Source organism: Neodiprion lecontei, chromosome 6 (assembly GCF_021901455.1).
Source record: "Neodiprion lecontei isolate iyNeoLeco1 chromosome 6, iyNeoLeco1.1, whole genome shotgun sequence".
In the NCBI taxonomy this organism is placed as follows: Eukaryota; Metazoa; Arthropoda; class Insecta; order Hymenoptera; family Diprionidae; genus Neodiprion; species Neodiprion lecontei.
In genome coordinates this window covers 26,820,296-26,838,110 of record NC_060265.1, presented here as the reverse complement: position 1 = coordinate 26,838,110, position 17,815 = coordinate 26,820,296, and the positions used below count along the sequence as shown (strand labels likewise).

Below are 17,815 nucleotides of genomic sequence, written 5' to 3'. Positions count from 1 at the left end.
TTTATTTTCAGCTTTGTAGAAAAGCCGACGGAACCGACGCGCCGTGCTTCGGGAAATCTTAAGCCGAAATAATGTTCGTCTATTCTTAGTAAACGCTCAATAAGATCGCTTCGTCGTTTTTTCTCGCTGAGACGGGCTTTGGCTATAATTCCTCGCTTATTTTCCCTTTTTTTTCTAATCCGCAAGCTGGGAGGCAGCCGTTCGTTTCGACGATGTCTAAACTCGACGACGATTTGTCAAACAGCGACAAACCGCTAATCACTCAGAATTTTAACCAGAATAACAACGTCGTCAGGTACGTAATTATCACGTTATTTATCCATCGCGAAGCTTCAACTCTCAAACTGCAAGAACTGGAGTTCGAACTTATGAAATTATTATTTTTTTTGTTAAAAAATCATTCATATTTCCGAAGTTTTCGAATCAAAGAGCTGCCCTAATTTCCAGCCTCGGAGAACTCTTCACGTACGGATAAGTCGCAATCGTGTAAAAAAAAAAAAGGTCAATTTTCATGAGCAAAGTTTCCTATAACGTCGAGACAATACAGTGACATCTTTTCTGAAAATTTGAAATCAAAACTGTGATTAAAGTGTGATCTCGAATCACCATCAAGTCATTCTGCAGAAAAATAACATTTTATCCGACATAAAATACATTGAAGAAAAACAGAAACTTTGCTTATATATCCGGATTTTTCTAAGCCAAATAATATTTCTTTACCGTAAGTTCATCTCATGCCGGTCCCATTATAATTTTCCTGGAACCAAGACGATCACTATCATTTTTATTTCTATTTTCTCCCAAACGATTCAACCATGAACCCGGTATTAGTAATTGTTTTTCTCCAAAATTCCAACAGCCTAGGAAAGGCGAGGGGCACGATGAAAGATGGTTCAAGTCGTTCGAGCACAACAGACGTTAGTTCGGAGAGGAAAAGGTACTGCCTATGGATGTTGATATTTTTGCTGGGTGTGATGGGGCTGTGCAATCTGTTCCTAAGCATAACGATATTCGCTGTGCTACGGATGAATCAGAGGATGGAGAGCATGGAGGTGATACCAGAAGAGAACCTGATAACATTTTTTGGGAAAACTGATTTAGACCGAGTAGGTATTTGAGAAAAGGGGTGATAAAATGGCGAAAACGAAATACCAAAACTAACCGAATTCCTTCCAAAACGCAGCTCTGTATATGGCGCGGAATTTGCCAGGGATACGGCGACGAACCAATGGCGATATCCGGGGACGACAGCGGCGTCCAAATAAACGTGAGAAACCTCAGAGACCAAAACCATTCGAGCGTCCAGGTGTACTGGAACGGGACGACGGTGTCGAGGGTAAAGGTACTCGAGGCAAAAGATCCGCGAACGGGAACCACATACTTCTCAACAAATTCCCCAAACTTCGAGCTCCCTTCGGGGGTGGAGAAAATCGGCGTGAAGATAGCCGAGACCCACAGAGTTACATCGCCGATAAACTCGAGTTTGAAGTTCGAGGCCGACAGGCGGGTGACCGTCCACGGAACCGAGGGAGTTCGTATGGAGGCAAAGGACATCCTCTGGAAGGCTCGTACGGACCTCTTCCTCAAAAGCGACAACGGTAGCATAACTCTGAGCGGTAAGGAGGGGATTTTGATCGACCTTAACGGCGTTCGTGTCGTTCCTCAGGACTCCAGAAGCCAGAGCGGTCGAAACCAGTATAAAGTCTGCGTTTGCATGCCTCAGGGAAAATTGTTCCGGGTTCAAGTGCCGCCTGGTAATAAGCAGGTGAGCTGTGCCCACGTGAGTATGACGCCAGAAAACAGTCCTTGCAAGTGATCGAAGGAAGTTTGAGGTCTTGTTTTGTAATATTTTCGCACGACGAGCGATCCGCATCGTATCTGGAAAGATGAAATATCACTTATTTTATTTTAAAGTGTTTTTTAGACCAGTACATTGAATCTTAGGCGAGTCTCCAATTCAAAGCAATGATGATCGTCAACTTCCTCAGAAATTTAGTCTAACGATTTTCCAAGAAAGTTGGTCAAACTGTTTTGTAGCTTGAGGCTGCACTTTTCAATGGTTGAATTTCACTCGCCGATTCTTTTTGTGTATATAGAATAAAATAGAGGTTTAGTTAGTTAGACCACTTACGCGGCGGGCTCGTATGTATAAAGACCGAATATTTATTGATCAAAAGAACTTCGTCGCATTCTCGAAGTGACGTTGTTGATTTGACCTATTACCGTGATACAATTACTCATCATTTATCGTTGACGAGTAAGAAAACGTACTTCAAAATTCATACGAAGACTGCACATACACGCACACGAGACGTTCTACTAATATAATAATAATAATATTATTATTCATAGGAATTATATTAATATTAAGCTAGCCATTTATGAATGTATCCGTATATAAGTAATTACAATATTAATCGCATTGTATATCAAATGTTTGTCAAAATAAGATATTTGGTGATTTAAACTGAAAAATAATGAATCATCATCTATGTTTTAAGCAGGATCAATTTTTTTTACGATCGATCGGCAACGACAAACATAGACATACATGTAATGTGTACGTCACGGGTTGCCGACAAAAATGAAAGAATATACATTGAAAAAATTCATTATCGAGTCTGAAAATGGACGATTTCTCTTTACCCATCCCCGCTCTATTGATACCGATCCGTGTACAAATTCGTAATTATATGATTTTCAATAAATCCAGCGTTATACCATGTATAGAGTCGTTCCAAATCTCACGTGAAATTGTATCAAATGTACAGACAGAGATACAAACACGCCTTATAACAATCTGGAACAAGCTGAGTTTGTTAATTTCATTAAAATATTTCTTATGTGTCTTGAGTCACCATTTCTTCATTTCCTTCTTCCATTTCTTCCTGCTGTTCCTGCTCCGTTGGAGGTTCGTATGCCTTGTCCAAAGGACTGGCAACCACACCGCCAGCCCATACACTCATTTCTACCGCTAATTTATTACCGCCTTCGAGCAATGGCCTGTAACCACCGTGCGCCAAAACTCGTAGCAATGTTTGTGCCGTTAGACACACTTGGTCCTGTTGTTCCAACGTCATAGCGGTGTGTACACGGATGTTTCCACCCTCGCAGGGATCGGAAATTCCTTGAGATAAAATAATCAGTTAAAATTTAACTTTCAGTCGTTGCGGTCAACATTTTGTCGATTAGAAACAACTCACCGGCTGACCCAGGCAAAAATAACCCTGAAGCGAGGAGCTGGAGCACTCGCTTGTAGGCTTGATTTATCGGCAGTGCTTGTCTGCTGGGATTATTCATGATTGCATTATGTGCCAGAAGATCTAGCATCCATGGTGACAGGGGTTCGAAACCCTCGAATCTGGTCCTCAAGTCTCTCAGCAATCTGATCAGTACTTTGATACTCGAGTGATGGGCATTTTCTTCGAACCATCGAGAGTGTCTGATAGCTGCTAGGTGCCCTGTAAAAAAAAAAAAAAAATTGAAACATGTTGAAACAAGGTTGATACTATTTTGCGAATTGAAAATAAAACTTGAATAGGTTTTTAAGCTTTGGTAACTATCTGAATTTTTTCTTGTGAAATTTTATCAAAAAGTCAAACGATCCGGGTGCAACACAATGTCGGTAAATACCTTGGCAGATTTTAACGTCAAGATGCTGCTCAGATTCCAATTTACGTAAGTTTTGATGCAAAGTAGTGATGAGGACACGAACAGTGGCCTCATTAGTTGAAAGATCAAATCCACGTTCCGTTTGAGTCAGCTTAAACGCCTCTTTAGGATTGCCCGCCTTCAAGTCTGTGTTTACTTTCGTGCCCAGCGCTTCAACCGCTGTTTTTGTAGGTAATGTTTTGAGGATAACAACGATGTCTGCTACATTGTGACCCTTGATCATTGTCCCTTTTTTGAAGCTCCCCACTTGTCTGACTTCCTCGAGTTGCTGTAAATGAAACGAATCCATCAATGTTCCTTCTCATTTTCGTTTCACTCGAAAAAAAAAAGAAAAACATAGCTTTAACTGTATTTACAGCCATTTTAAATTTGCTGTATACCCACACAAGCTTCGAAGGTTCCAGGTGCAACGATTAGATTATCCAGAACTCCTTGTAGCTTCGTAACGAGGTTCAAGATGGAATTCTGCTCTTTCGCTGTCGGACACATATCTGAATTTTTCTTCAGAAGTGCCGTAGTAAAGTCAGCCTCATCCGCAGCTGCCTTGACACGAGGAAACGCAGCCTCGCAAAGGGTGTAATCAAAGGGATGTCTGGGCAGGAACTGTTTCCTAGGAAATCCCATTCCACGCCCCATTCCTCCTCGACCACCTCTTATCATGCCGCCGCGAGCACCTCGAACCATATTAAGCCTGCAATGTCAGAACAAATCGAATGCATCGTTTAATCATTTCTGGAGTCGATGCATAGTTCACAAGATATTAAAAATTGGTGGGACGTGATTTCTGGCTCGATTGATGCTTGACGGCAATACGAGAGATAGATGAAATAAAAGAAATGTGCTGATGTGCTCTTTTAAGGTTTAATTTCACAATCGTTCAGAGCTCGCACGATTCTAATCAGGGTAATGTTTGGACTACGTATTGGCCAATCGCGTGTTGAGCGAGAGAGAAACCAATTATAACGAAAATATACCTCTCGTTTTCTCTCTCACTCACTCCTCGGCTAGACTTTCTGTACACGCAAAGCTACCTCCAGTAGTATATGCTCTAAGGTGCGAATGAACATTGAACGAAGAACCTAACCAAGCATAGCAGACTTACATTGCTGGAAGATCCAGGATCACCCTGAAAACAAATCGTATTCCGGTATTTCGTTACTCGGAGTGAGATGAGCTGTTATTTATTCTTCTAATCGAGTATTTATCGCGGTATTTATTCAATAATAACTTACCCTGGATAATTTATTTGAGCAATAGCCGACCTTAGTCCTCAGCGTGTGCTTAGCCGTGCTTAGCCGGTTTAACGATCCTGATGGCGTTTCATCTGAAGTCAACCGCGAGAGGCGCGAGAGCGCGAGTGTGCCGCGATTCGTGTCGCCATCTTGGATTCTACGTTCGAGATCGTTAACTTGAAAGTCGAAACTCTCCAGTTTCAGCCGTTCGAGCTTCAGGTTAGTGTATTGTTGCAAGGTAATCATGGCTTCGGAGCGGTACAGTTTTTCGCTGACTACGTTCAGGTAAGAACAGGGAATTTAACGTATTTCCTGTATTCTTGCGACCTTCAATCAATCAGTCTAACCGTTTCTGGAAAAATATTCAAAATTTTATCTTAGCCAGCAGTTTGAAAGTCCGTCAACTCGGTCCTAACCTAAAAACCACGTCAAGAATCGAAAAAGTTTCGTGTCAAACGAGTCTGAAACTTTATTCTCACCTAAGCAATATCAAACTTGTTTCAAATTTCTGTCTCAATCTCCATGGAAACTTGGAGTGAGCTTTATTGCATCCCATGTTTTGATCAAAGAATCTCCACTTTTTGTCCTGTCATTGTTACTCTACATCGTTTAAGGCTCAAATTTGATTGCGTCGACTATAAAACCTCATTATTCTTCACCATCATTTCAAAATTTTACATTTTTATTTTATACTTACAGCCCGTCGGGCAAGCTGGTGCAGATCGAGTATGCATTGGCTGCAGTATCAGCTGGGGCGCCTTCGGTTGGCATCAAGGCATCCAACGGAGTTGTTCTTGCCACTGAAAACAAGCACAAATCGATACTCTATGACGAACACAGTGTTAACAAGGTTGAAATGGTTACCAAGCATATTGGGATGATATATAGTGGAATGGGGCCTGACTATCGTCTACTTGTGAAGCAAGCTCGCAAAATCGCCCAGCAGTACTTGCTAGTGTACCAGGAACCAATTCCAACTGCGCAACTCGTTCAACGAGTAGCGATGCTCATGCAGGAGTACACGCAGTCAGGGTAAGATCAGAGTTTTCATGATTTCATATAATTAGCCGAAACTTGACTATAATTTCCAGCTGATATTTACTATGACCTCATGCAATTTAAACGGTTTTGAATGAATTTTATATGCTGTTTTTGACTTGATGTTTGGTATCAACGTTATAAACCATGAAAAGTAGACATTACCAAATTTAGATACAAGGTTTTAGCAAGCAGATGTGTGAGAAAAGTATATTTATGGAAAGAATTGTTGAAATCTGAAAGAGTTTGTCGTAAAATGGTTCTCGTTGGAAATTTCCATAATAGATTCATTGTTTGACATTTGTCAATCGAAGGGCATAAGACAAGTCGAAGAAAATTGCTTCACAAAGATTTAAAAGGAACCACGTGTAATGATTTACGCGTTATCTATTTTCGAGTAGCACAGAATAGACGAGGTTCCGCTTCACTTTTATGATTAAGAACAACCGGAAAGTTTAGGTGAGGGATTTAAATGAACGAGTCTGGTGTGCTGATGTTGGAATATGCCTTATGATTTATCGAACATGTGTCCGATTCGAAAGGTAAAGTCAGAATATCGTATGAAAGACGGACCAGGATTGCATCGAGAAATGAATAAAACAAAGTATGGGTGTGTGCAAAAAGCGGGGTGTGTAGGATCAAGGTTCCGGGAATAAGAAGCGGTAATCGGGTGTGTACAGGGTGTGCAAGGCTTGTATTGTTTGGCAAAATGGAGCGACTATTAGGTAGGAGGGATGAAAGTCGATGTATGAGTGAAATAGAACTGTGAAATAGTGCGGAGTACGTAACACATGCATAGTCACATTTTGGAACTGATTAAATAATGTCTGTGCAGAGGTGTACGTCCGTTCGGTGTTTCTCTGCTGATCTGCGGCTGGGACAACGACAAGCCGTACCTGTTCCAGTGCGATCCGTCGGGTGCTTATTACGCCTGGAAGGCAACCGCGATGGGAAAGAATCACATCAACGGTAAAACATTCCTGGAGAAGAGATACAGCGAAGATCTGGAGCTCGACGACGCCGTTCATACCGCTATTCTGACTTTGAAGGAAGGATTTGAGGGGCAAATGACCGCGGACAATATTGAAGTCGGCATTTGTGACGCCAATGGATTCAGGAGACTCCATCCGTCCAATGTCAAGGACTACCTTGCGAACATCCCCTAATTTTTTATTCTATCTACGTTTACTTTTTTTTTTTGTTTGTATTGTAATATCCATTAATTGAGTCGGCAATACGAATGTGCTCGCGAATAAAAAAATTTCTTGAAATAAACAAAAAAAAAAAAATGAATAAAAAATCGCTAGTGGATTTCTTACGTATGCCTTTTATATTAATTTGATTGAACAGTGTATATATCTTTTAATGTTTTAGGCATCTTACCACGAAGCAGATTTGTTTGAAATGATGTGTTCTTCCTATTTTCAGCCTCTTCTTTTTTCAAACCGACGACACTCTGTTATCGAATTTGCAATTAACGAAGTTGAATAAATACAGTCAAATTTAGTGTAAAAATTTAAGTTGTGGCATTTCGCCACGCGTGTTAGACGATTGCTATCTCTGACGCTCTCGCGTTTAATTTCGCGTGAGATTAGGTAAAGACCTGTTGGTTTCGTTTCCGTGTTTCTTTTTCATTTTTTTATTCAGTCATTTAAATTCTGGAATACCTGATTCGTAAGTGGCGGTCAAAGAACTCGTGTGAACTGCGGCAAAAATTAACAAGGCAATGACGCTCTGCGTGTGCACTTCGCTGTTCAATATTGAATCGGAATATCTAAGAGCTCTCCTCGAAACGTAATATTCGCGAGATGAAGTTTCGCCGCGAGGGGAGTGTAAAGTTGACAAGGCTCAGTTAATATTGAACGTTATACAACAACGGTACCGATCTAAGAGAAGAGAACGCGAAAGCCGTAACAGTTTCTATACATAATAGAGAGGGTGGTTGTAGATTAGGATTAGAACGTTAAATTCAAGTTTCCAAAGTTGAAGTTAATCGATAATCAATTGAATTTGCGGTATATTATGCCATGAGAGCGAGTTCTCGCTTAGAGATTACAAAGTTTAAACAAGCACGGTACGGATCAAACTCTTCTTACAAAGAAAGATGGATAGCTTGCGAACGGCAAAGTGAATATTTAATTCGATTTAGTCGCTAATTCGCTGATTGATTAAAAAGCGTCGCGGTTCAGGTAGCGGAACACAATTTATTGTAGGGACAAAAATAAACGAGTATCGACGATTATACAACGGTGACGATGAAGGGGAAATTTTTTGACACGGAGCTTAAACACGCACGAGGCTATTCGACCGCATTTTCGGGCCAACGAACCATAAATCTATCGGCCTCTGGCCACCCCCGCATATCGTGTTTTCAAAGTTCGCCCGGGTATTACTTATATCCCATTTTCGCGTAAGGCCATTCTGTCCCAGAATATATTGGAGGAAATTATTAAATTTCACCCGGAACCGCGCTGAGAGCAAACGGTAAAAAGCCGTGCGGGGTGCCCCCAAGTTACCTTCTCCCCACCGATTTCCACGATGAATTATTCCCCGAATATTTCTCCCCCTTCCCAAAAAAAATATTTTCCACCACTAATGTGAATTTTTTTTTTTTTTTTTGCAACAGTCATGAAAAGTGCGAAATTTGACATGCCAGTCCATATTGTATAAACGAGCTTTTCGAATTTTTGGAACGCTAATTGTAGCAGACCTTGATCCAAAAGACACATCAAATTTTTTGATTTTGTTTCAAACCGCAGAGATCTAAATGGCGTGATCAAATTGAATATACCTGTAACCAAAGTAGAACTGTTCGAAGCTTCGGTGTTGTTTTTGAGGTTTACAACGGGTCGGGGTAAAAATAGAAATAGAAATATCACAAATTAAAATGTTCACAATGTCGAATTTTCAAAGACGCGAAAATCTAGTTTAACCGTAGAATTTCAATACGTAGATGATCGGTGTACTAGAAAGGTCAAAGTTTCGAAACAGTCAAAATACAGATTCGTCGAAAGAAACAAGAACATGTATACGTAGTACGAGTAAAAACGTAGAATAGTGATAATTTTTTACAATTATTCTGTACATCGGTTTCGTCGTCCATTTCTAAATTCTATAGAATGGATTTCCGCGTTTTTGCCAATTCGATATTGCGACCTTTCCATCTTCCAATCCTTTTACATTCTCACCCTCGTCGTTCACACTTTGAAGTTCAGATTGAAAACTTGTAATTCAAAAATGCGAGTTATCAAACTAATTTTCATTAAAATTGTAACCACCCCCGTATCGTCAGGTGCGCTAAAACGTAATCGCGAGCAGGGTGCCGATCTCTCCTGAAAATAACTCTGCTTTCACTCAATTTTTGCCCCTGAGCCGTGATGCGCGAATGGAAATCGTAGTTTGCGCCTAATTGTAGGGCTCGCTCGTGCAGGATTCGCGGAGAAGTGGGCGAATTGGCACGGGGTGTATCGAACCGGAAATGGACAATGGGCTGCAAAGAGGGTGATGGGCTGAGAATCGAGACACCCAACGCCCGCTCTCGAGCATACTCGATGTTTATTGTGCGGCGTGTATACCGGCCTCTCCATTCAGGGGCTGAGCAGTTTTGGGTTGATCGAACGAGCCTCGCAATCGGTTATTATAATATACACTTGAGATGAAAGGAATTTTAATTAACTCTAATCGAGTCATCGATTAGACGACGCTGCAGGTTTTACTGCAGGGCAGAAAGCGAAGAGGAGGCCATTAAAAGTTCTCTCGTTAAAATGCGATTGTACCATCCCGATATTATCCATACAGATATAATTATTACGCAGCATGAAACGAACAATGACATAATTTGCCGCCTTTCTCTCTCTCTCTCTCTCTCGTGTATCCTTTACGCTTCGTTCTTCGTTCTCCACCCGCAGCTATCTCCACCGCGATATTTTATTTTCTCGATTTCCGGTTAACTCCGGGCGCTTCGGCTCCGCCTTCCATTTCAAGAGCTTCCTCATTGTCGGAGACAATGGTCAAGCATCGCTGTATCAGTCATACCCCGTAGCGAATAATACGGCATATAATAAAAACGCGTATCGTAGCCCATGAACCACCGTCATTTTACCTCTACTCTTCCTTCTCTTTCCTCAGGTCCAGCTGTCCATCCTTCAACGTTCTTTTTTCCAAGCTTGCAGCTTTTCAGTCTGCAGAAGTTGACGATCTAGTCGCAGGGTGAAATTTCCTCGCTGCTTCGGTATACAATGTAAAAGTTTTTCCTTCTTTCGAAGAAGGGTCCATCGGTTTGGCAGATGAGGAGACAACAACAAATCTTCCTCGTCTTCTACGTACGACACAACTGTTCCGAATGACAAGTATCGTTACATCTTCCCCACCTACGATTGTATACTTCTTCCAAACATCGATCGTTCGAGTTGGTCTTGGAAGTAATTTTTTATTTTATTTCGATTAATTATCGCCGTGAAAAAGTCACCTCTTCGAGCTAGTCGTTACTTTGGACAAGAGTCGAACCTCATTTATCCCTCTACGATGTCCAGGAATGAAAGTTGGAAAAAGTGCTTTAAAGGAGAGGCACGTTAACGCGCGTTCGTTTCTTAGGGGTTGAAGTGGACCATTTGGGCTGGTCATTGCGGAGGACGACGTGACTATGGACATTTGGCGAGATTTGTTGAGACGGGGAAAACGTGGAACGGTGCTCCGTTCCGCAATATCATCCGTCTAGTTAATTGGTAGGAAAAAGTCGCCGAGTCACCTCGGAGGTCCCGCTCAGAGACGGGACGTAGTCCGATAACGAAAAGAGGGAAAAGAAGAGCTGCTGCAGGAGGCGGGCAGCGGCGGGCCAATCTGCGCCAATGTTCTCGGTGACACGTCATTTACTTGAGCTTTTCCCTCCCCCGCACCTCATCGCTGTCCATCTTTTTTCCCACGCCGAAGGTAACCCCAGACTGGGAGAATAGGAGAAAGAAGGAGAAAAAAGAAAAAGAAAAAAAAATTACGGATAAGAAAAACGCGAGGACGTGTGCAGAAGAAGGAAATCTACCCTCGGCAAATTTCTGCATTACCTTTTCGCAAAACCGCGAGAATTTACTTCGTTAGTTTCTAATCGCCCGCGTCTATAAGAAAATCTGCAACGAATTGCTGACCTTGTCCCGGTCGGAGCTGTCAAGGAGCAGGACGAATCTCCCGATTTCACGGTATCACTTCCCTCGGGGCTTTCAAATTGGCTCGAGTGGTTCTATTCAAAGTCCAGGACAGTTGACAGGATTCCGGTGATGAAATAGAGTAACTCGATGATCCCTCAGCTCCCCCGCTTCTTCTTTCCTCCCTCTTGCAATATTCCATGCAAGCTAAAATTCGTCGGTATCCATCCTCGGCTTGCGGATACGCGTCCTAAACCTGTTACTCGAATCGCGCCTCCGCGAATTTAAGATCGAATGATATTCTCCCCGAAGGGGGGGGGGGGGGGGGGGGGGGGGGTGAAATTCGCGAGTACGAAACGAGTCGACTTTTTCTCCCTCTCTGGTTTTCCCCGATTTATCGTTGACGGATCGTTTATTGCCCACAGGATAAGCGAGTAACCCGTCCTCCTCAATTCGAACAAGACCTCGTCCATAACTCGCCGACGAGGAATATAACGAGCAGTAAACATCGGTGAAACTCAGCTACGGAATGTAATTAAGCTGACATTCGGATGTAAGACAGAACCCGTCACGTAACGTCGCGAGAAGAAGGAGAGTCGGCGGTCTGCGAAGGACGGGTTCGTCGCTACTCTCGTTTGTCATACTGATTAATTTGCGACCAATGAGAGAGACCCGACGCCGCTTTCGCCTCTATAAGGGTATTACATACACCCCGGCCGTTAGTATTATAGGCTGAGGTATATACGCCATATCCTTCCTGACATTTACTAAGTTGTCCCCGGGGAATTCCGCACGTCCTTCGCTCGCTTAATCATTAATTTTCCTTTCGTAAACAGGTGCTCGCCCGCTCACTCGCTTCGAGCACGTCGCAATTTGAATAAACGTTTCCGTACGTACGATATTCAAGCATATTTTCCTCATTTTTTCGCAAAAAAGAAAAGAAAAAAAAAAAAAAAACGAAAAAGGAATCAACCGAAACGGTTATCGCTTTTCATTCCCGACTGAGCTTGGACAACCGAAAACAAGCAAAGAGTTTAAAAGAAATAGAAAAGCAGCCTGAAATTGAACAAGATATCCGAAAAACTTGACTCAAAAATATGGCAGCAAAAACTCAACACAATTTTCCAAAACATCGATTCCTACCGGCTTTATTTAGCCGGCGTGACTGCTGAGCTGTAACAGGATTCGCGTATGGTGTATTTCTGGCACCTAGAGTGGCGTGCATGGCGTGTGTACTTACGGGGATATTTTGTTACGCCTTACTGCCGCTGGTCAAAGCCGCTAAAGCGAGCCAGCTTTAACTCGCCGCAGCCAACTATCGCGGATTTTTCCGCAAGCTCGAGTGAACTTCGCATCTCTCTCTCTCTCTCTCTCTCGCGAAATACCGGCTTCTCGACACGCTAACCCCTTCGATGAGGTCACCTTTGTTCTACCGATTTTCTCTGGACCTTTATGTGATACGTGTGTCGTAAAGCTGTTTTAGCGTAAAAACAAATCACTGGATTCTTTCGCTGTTCAAAATCTGAACATTTTGTTTCGCACGAAGAAAAAATGTCGGTATCGTAATCAGAAAAAATTACGCCTAATTATTTATAATTCTTCGCAAACAGTCTGTGGTTCAGATCACATGAAGTATGTGAAAAGACGCTTCTGCTCTTAAACACATTCTGTAACCTTCTGTTTTAGCAACGGTTTTCACAAACTTCGTTTTATATTTTATACGTACACCGTTTCCATAAAAAAAAAAATAAAAAAAAAAAAACATTTCATTCATCCGAGAATAGTCCAAAGGTCAGTCTCAACCTTCTGAATTGCGATATCATTCCGCTGATCTCTTTCTTACTGTGAGCGTGGGTGCGGTATTCTTCGAATACTTTTGAATTGAAAAATATTTTCAACGATACGAAGCTTGGCGCAAGAAGAGATAGAATATATGTATATTATGTAGATTTGTGTCTGGACACGTTTCGCGAATCGAGTCTTCAGGCGGATATTCTAAAGGCTGCGAGGGAAACTGTACGTCCATCTGCAAGAGTCCCGGAAAAAGTTCAAAAAGCTCTGGATGAAAGAAATTTTATTACAGAAATTGCGAATTCTCAATTCGCAATCTCATGAATCGTTTCATCCCGCGCGTATAAATTATTAAACGAAATACTGCGGCATAACTTCAGAATAATTCCGAACCTACGCGAATTTCATTCGGGAAAATAGGAAACGTTTACTTTTGTTCGCCTTATTTTCGACAGTAATAATGGACGGTTTCGGGTATACAATGTACATCGTACGTGTGCACAATACCTGCCACGTGGATTTGTTCGCGACTTACCCTGATTCATATCTCGTAAAAAAGACGAGGGTCAGAAATGGATGGAAAAATTCTGAACCGTTTGGCGAAAAAATATGCGAGGATTTCGCATTACGTATTGACATTTTTTCGAACAATGGCTTTTATCACGATTACAAATCTGGGATACGGGATATCACCGGCCAGAATCAGGGACTAAGTTTTGCAAAAAAGCTTACATTATTACGATGCCATTATACATACATATAGGTATAATTACTCAATCGCGTGTAAGTCGACGTTTTTAATCGAGGATTACATAATTTTTAACGAAATTAATTTAAACAGTGGGATAAGTACGAAAATGAATCTTAGTTTTTAAATCTTTGATGAAGAACGTAGAACGTTTTTCAAATTTTTCCAGAATTCCGTTTCAATTCTAATAATAATGTAAGTCATCTGAGATTTGTATAAAATAGTGAAAATTGTGATTTTCACGCGTTGAAAATCTTATACCGCGTAACGCGAAAAAAATTATATAAATTGGAATTTGCAAAGTAGCTGCTTTTTCGTTTCCACGTCGACGTTTTGCACGCGATCACACCAGTCGCGCTTTTCGCGTCATCGGCGCAGAATCTCCGGGTTTATCTCCGAGCCGCGGTCGACGAGCTGATTTTATAACGTTGAATTACGCCGCCTGACCGTACGGCTGCAGTGTAAGTGGATTTTCCACGAGAACAACGACGCGGCAAAGTACAGAAAATTGCGCGTCGCGACGGTACTTAACCGAAACTTTACCTCCGATACAGAGAACCTTGGATTAATCCTCTGTGTTGCGGAGCGCTAATCGTACAGAGATGCGTAGCAAAAACGTGCTCATTTCCGTAAAAAATATACGTACCTATATTTTCTAAATTTTCAATATTGAGCTTATTTTTCTATTATCAATTTTTTGTTAGAAACATTTTTACCACTTTTGTGCATATTTTTCTCTACTATCTTCTTATATTTCCACCCACGTGCAGATATTGTACGCATATATTTTTGTGGGATACATCAAGCTGACGTGTATTTTGGTCAATAAATTCGATTCGATTCAATTCGATATATTCTTCGCGTGATTTCCGATGTAATTAAAATTTCCATCACCGCAGTAAATATATCAATCGCTAATTAATTTCGTCATTGCTCGGCTACAGGTTTTCATATTCGTAAACGTTGTAGGAACGAAGGTATGCGTGTTGTACATTGCATTACAAAGTATAGGTTATACCCCAGGGTGCAAATAAATACGTCTGACATGGGTAAATGAAACAGGGAGGATTGCAATTAATTTGCCCGCAAAGGAAAACTTTGACGACTGTACCACTCCCCGAGCTGTGGATGCAGCATGGTGCAATTGCAAACTGCAATCAATACAGATCTGCAATGCCCGTCCACCTGAACCTCATTCGCAGCTTTCGCGTTACGATCTGCACTCGGCTGCTGTAATGATAATTGCGACAAACTGACACCGGCAGATGAAAAGTCGGTGGAAAAGCGCGGATCGATCGTTTCCACGCGTATTTATTATCTCAGTACTGATTGGCCCCGTAGAACAGCCTGCGATATTCACTCCGTGGCGTCGTTAGTTTGAATCGTTGAAAATGATGTGCGGAATCATTGATCGGATCGTTCTTCTCCCTGCGATGATCTCAATCGCTGACGAGTGAAAATCCGTGTGATTTTAAAACCCTGGCATAATCGTATATTCGAGAAGTCGCAAGATCGTTGAAACGAAAATCCTCGAAAGTCGTACCTAACACGTTTCGTTCTCCTAAATCGAGGCGAAGTTATATTATACGCGTCGTTAAACGAATCACATAGAAGGAAATTGCGCGCAATTAAGGGCGAAGAACAAGCCAGAGGAGCAGTCGCTTTAGAGAGCGACTAAGTGTCTCTTGTGCCGAGTTCATTTTGGTAACAAGAATTCGTGATTATATACGTCGCTCGTCGGGAAAATAAAGCCTCCGTAAGGTAACTTGAGGGGGGAAATAGGTTTAGGACTACGTTTCTTTGAGTGATTTTCACGAATTTTATTCTTGGCAAGAAAGAAATGTGCATAATTTATCGAAACTTTGAAGTCAAATCTTATACATATATTCAAATGAACATCGTCATTTTTCGAAGTATCTACTTGGAAAATATAGAAGGTATCAGCTGCCACCCATCGGAGGTCACCATCACACTGGAGGCCATAATTTTCACCTGAAATCAATAGTTACAAATTTACTTCAAGGGCGTGTCTTTCTTCTATATCAACCTAAATTTCAAATAATATCATTGTTTAAACTGATTTTTTATTGGAAAAAAAAGTTTTCAAAGAATGGCAAAAAATTATGCTCTTTTGTTCAAACACCTCTAAAAAATGGAGTGTTTAATTTTTTTGGGTCAAATTAGGTTCATATAGAAGACAAACACGTCATCAAAGTAAATTTGAAACTCTATTAATTTCAGATGAAAACTGTTGGCCTCCAGAATGTACACAAACAGCTACGTCTGACGGAGACCTCTGACATCATCCATATTCTCCAAGGAAATACTTTCAAACAATTACGATAGTTACTTGAATATATGTATAAAATGTTACCACAAAATTGCAATAAATTATGTACACTCCATTCTTGCCAGAAGAGAAATTGACGATGTAGCCCGTTGTCGAACTTGCCCAGCAATGGTCTTCTTTTCCTCGGATCGCAGGTGCGGATCGAACGAAACGCCAGCTGAGTGAAAGAGGTACGATTATCTCCAGTAACGCCGTCTATTTACTCCGTTCGTGCACATCCCACCTGTTAACTGTTCGGTATAATACCTACTTCCTGGTTCTTATACTACCCGGAAAACCAGGCGCAGGACCTGGACTCAATTCCGCCAAGGTGTTCCGATGGTTATTCCTGACTTCTCTGGGATTTCCATCGCAGCGCCGAACCCTCCACACGTTGCATATGCACTCGAGTGGCTATGCCGGCACCTGCAGCTGCTCCACTTCGATTATTGACGCTCCCAAGTCACGTCATTCCACCACTGCTCTACTTTTTCTATTCAGCTTCGACTTCGTTCCCTGCTCAAGACGGCCTGCAGTCGATAGTCGGCTGCGGAAGGACACCGTCGTATTTATTACAATCGCGTTCCCGAAATGCTTGAACAAAAAAAAAAAATGCCAAGAGGATTGTAAGCCCTCGTGGATTCCGAAAGCATCGTTATCCGATGATCCTCTCTAACGAAGGTGAACCATAAAGGATATTAAAAACGAATGTTGCGATTAGAGCGACGAGAATACCGAGCGTTGCTGAATGGGGTGACATTTTTCTGGATCATCCGTCCGTCACGGCTTTAACTGAGGGTCACGTTGCGGAGAAAGGGCGAAAAAACAAGGTCAAACGTGTCCGCTGGTGAAATTTCAAGCTCTCCTTTTTATTTATCCTCTTGATTACTCTCCGGGGATGAGAGGGAGAGAGAGAGAGAGAGAGAGAGGGAGAGTGAGGTAGCAGGCGACTATCAACGCGACGGCACGCGGTTCGAGCTCCGCGAATGCGTAGGAGCTGCAGAGGTGGCTCAGGAAGAACGTCGCCCTCTTGGAATGAGAGACGGCGGGTCGATTAGGACGAAGCAAAGTTTTATTTAATCGCCTGGTACCCATAGAAAAGCCTCGCACGTGTCTCGCCTACCTTACGTCCGGGGCAATTAGACCGACTCTAACGGTTATTCAGCTGCTCCTCGAGTCATCCCGGAGATAAAAAGCCCGTTACGCAGCTCCGGGCGTCGCGTCGTTGCTGCTCTTCGACTCTTTTGTGATCCGGAATAGGATCCGTTAGGCACGGAATGCGGTACTGCGGTGCATTACCAGCTGGTCGCATTTCCATCCTAGGCTCAATGTTGGAGTCACTCTTCGGCGAAGTCATCTAAAAATTAAATCATTGGACTCGTAACGTTCATCGTATAACAAACCGCGAATTGGGGGCTTTAAAACGAACGCAACGTTGTACCTTTTGGTTGATGGCACTTGACGTGGATTCGTCCGGCATTCTCTTCCCCCCATACTTGACTGGCAACCCATAACGCATGTCGAAACCAGAGTTGGCGGTCGAGTGACGGTTTTACGGAGTGTGAGAGAAGAGCGGAACCTCGTCCATTAGCTTTATTGCGTTACATTTAAATCATGGAAATCGTAACAAAGTGAGAGATGAGAGTGGAGGTCTTTGCGAACTCCTGGCCTGTTTTGCAATGCTGGACAATGTTGTGCAGGAGGGGTTTTAACTGTACGGGTAAATTAGCCACAGTGGATTCTAGTCCTACACCCAGGACCCGAATCGCGCGAATTGATCGCAGTCTCTGACCCAAACTGTAGGTCTGTATCTGTGGTACACAAATGCGGCTGGAGGAAACTTTGCACGTTCTCTGTGACGAGACTTTTC

The 17,815-nt window shown here is 42.3% G+C and overlaps 3 protein-coding genes and 1 long non-coding RNA gene across 7 annotated transcripts; 2 read left to right on the top strand and 2 right to left on the bottom strand.

The window, feature by feature from the left end:
• Window positions 1-17: 17 nt before the first annotated feature.
• LOC107218898 lies at window positions 18-2,593 on the top strand. Of its 2 annotated transcripts, XM_015656936.2 has the most exons (4): window positions 18-295; window positions 860-1,106; window positions 1,184-1,598; window positions 1,667-2,593. In XM_015656936.2, exons 1-4 carry the CDS (start codon window positions 213-215, stop codon window positions 1,699-1,701), a joined length of 780 nt encoding a protein of 259 aa, XP_015512422.1. In that variant the 5' UTR covers window positions 18-212; the 3' UTR covers window positions 1,702-2,593. The 2 variants fall into 2 exon arrangements, with proteins under 2 accessions (XP_015512422.1, XP_015512421.1); XM_015656935.2 differs by having other exon boundaries at window positions 1,184-2,593.
• LOC107218877 (interleukin enhancer-binding factor 2) lies at window positions 2,526-5,041 on the bottom strand. Of its 3 annotated transcripts, XM_046744480.1 has the most exons (6): window positions 4,905-5,022; window positions 4,775-4,798; window positions 4,057-4,363; window positions 3,634-3,940; window positions 3,204-3,461; window positions 2,526-3,127 (listed from the first exon to the last, which is right to left on the bottom strand). In XM_046744480.1, coding segments are annotated over exons 2-6 (1,161 nt in total). In that variant the 5' UTR covers window positions 4,777-4,798; window positions 4,905-5,022; the 3' UTR covers window positions 2,526-2,840. The 3 variants fall into 3 exon arrangements, with proteins under 3 accessions (XP_046600436.1, XP_015512392.1, XP_046600437.1); XM_015656906.2 differs by lacking the exon at window positions 4,775-4,798 and having other exon boundaries at window positions 4,905-5,041; XM_046744481.1 differs by lacking the exons at window positions 4,775-4,798; window positions 4,905-5,022 and adding an exon at window positions 4,647-4,663.
• Window positions 5,042-5,053: 12 nt separating this feature from the next.
• Window positions 5,054-7,260, top strand: LOC107218881 (proteasome subunit alpha type-2). Its single transcript, XM_015656911.2, has 3 exons — window positions 5,054-5,189; window positions 5,604-5,936; window positions 6,778-7,260. The coding sequence occupies exons 1-3, from the start codon at window positions 5,149-5,151 to the stop codon at window positions 7,106-7,108; spliced, it is 705 nt and encodes a 234-aa protein (XP_015512397.1). The 5' UTR covers window positions 5,054-5,148; the 3' UTR covers window positions 7,109-7,260.
• Window positions 7,261-15,504: 8,244 nt separating this feature from the next.
• LOC124294941 lies at window positions 15,505-17,519 on the bottom strand. The gene is made up of 5 exons (XR_006904832.1): window positions 17,387-17,519; window positions 17,069-17,302; window positions 16,217-16,492; window positions 15,991-16,123; window positions 15,505-15,608 (listed from the first exon to the last, which is right to left on the bottom strand). It is a non-coding gene; the product is annotated as an uncharacterized LOC124294941 (long non-coding RNA).
• Between the last annotated feature and the right edge of the window lie 296 nt (window positions 17,520-17,815).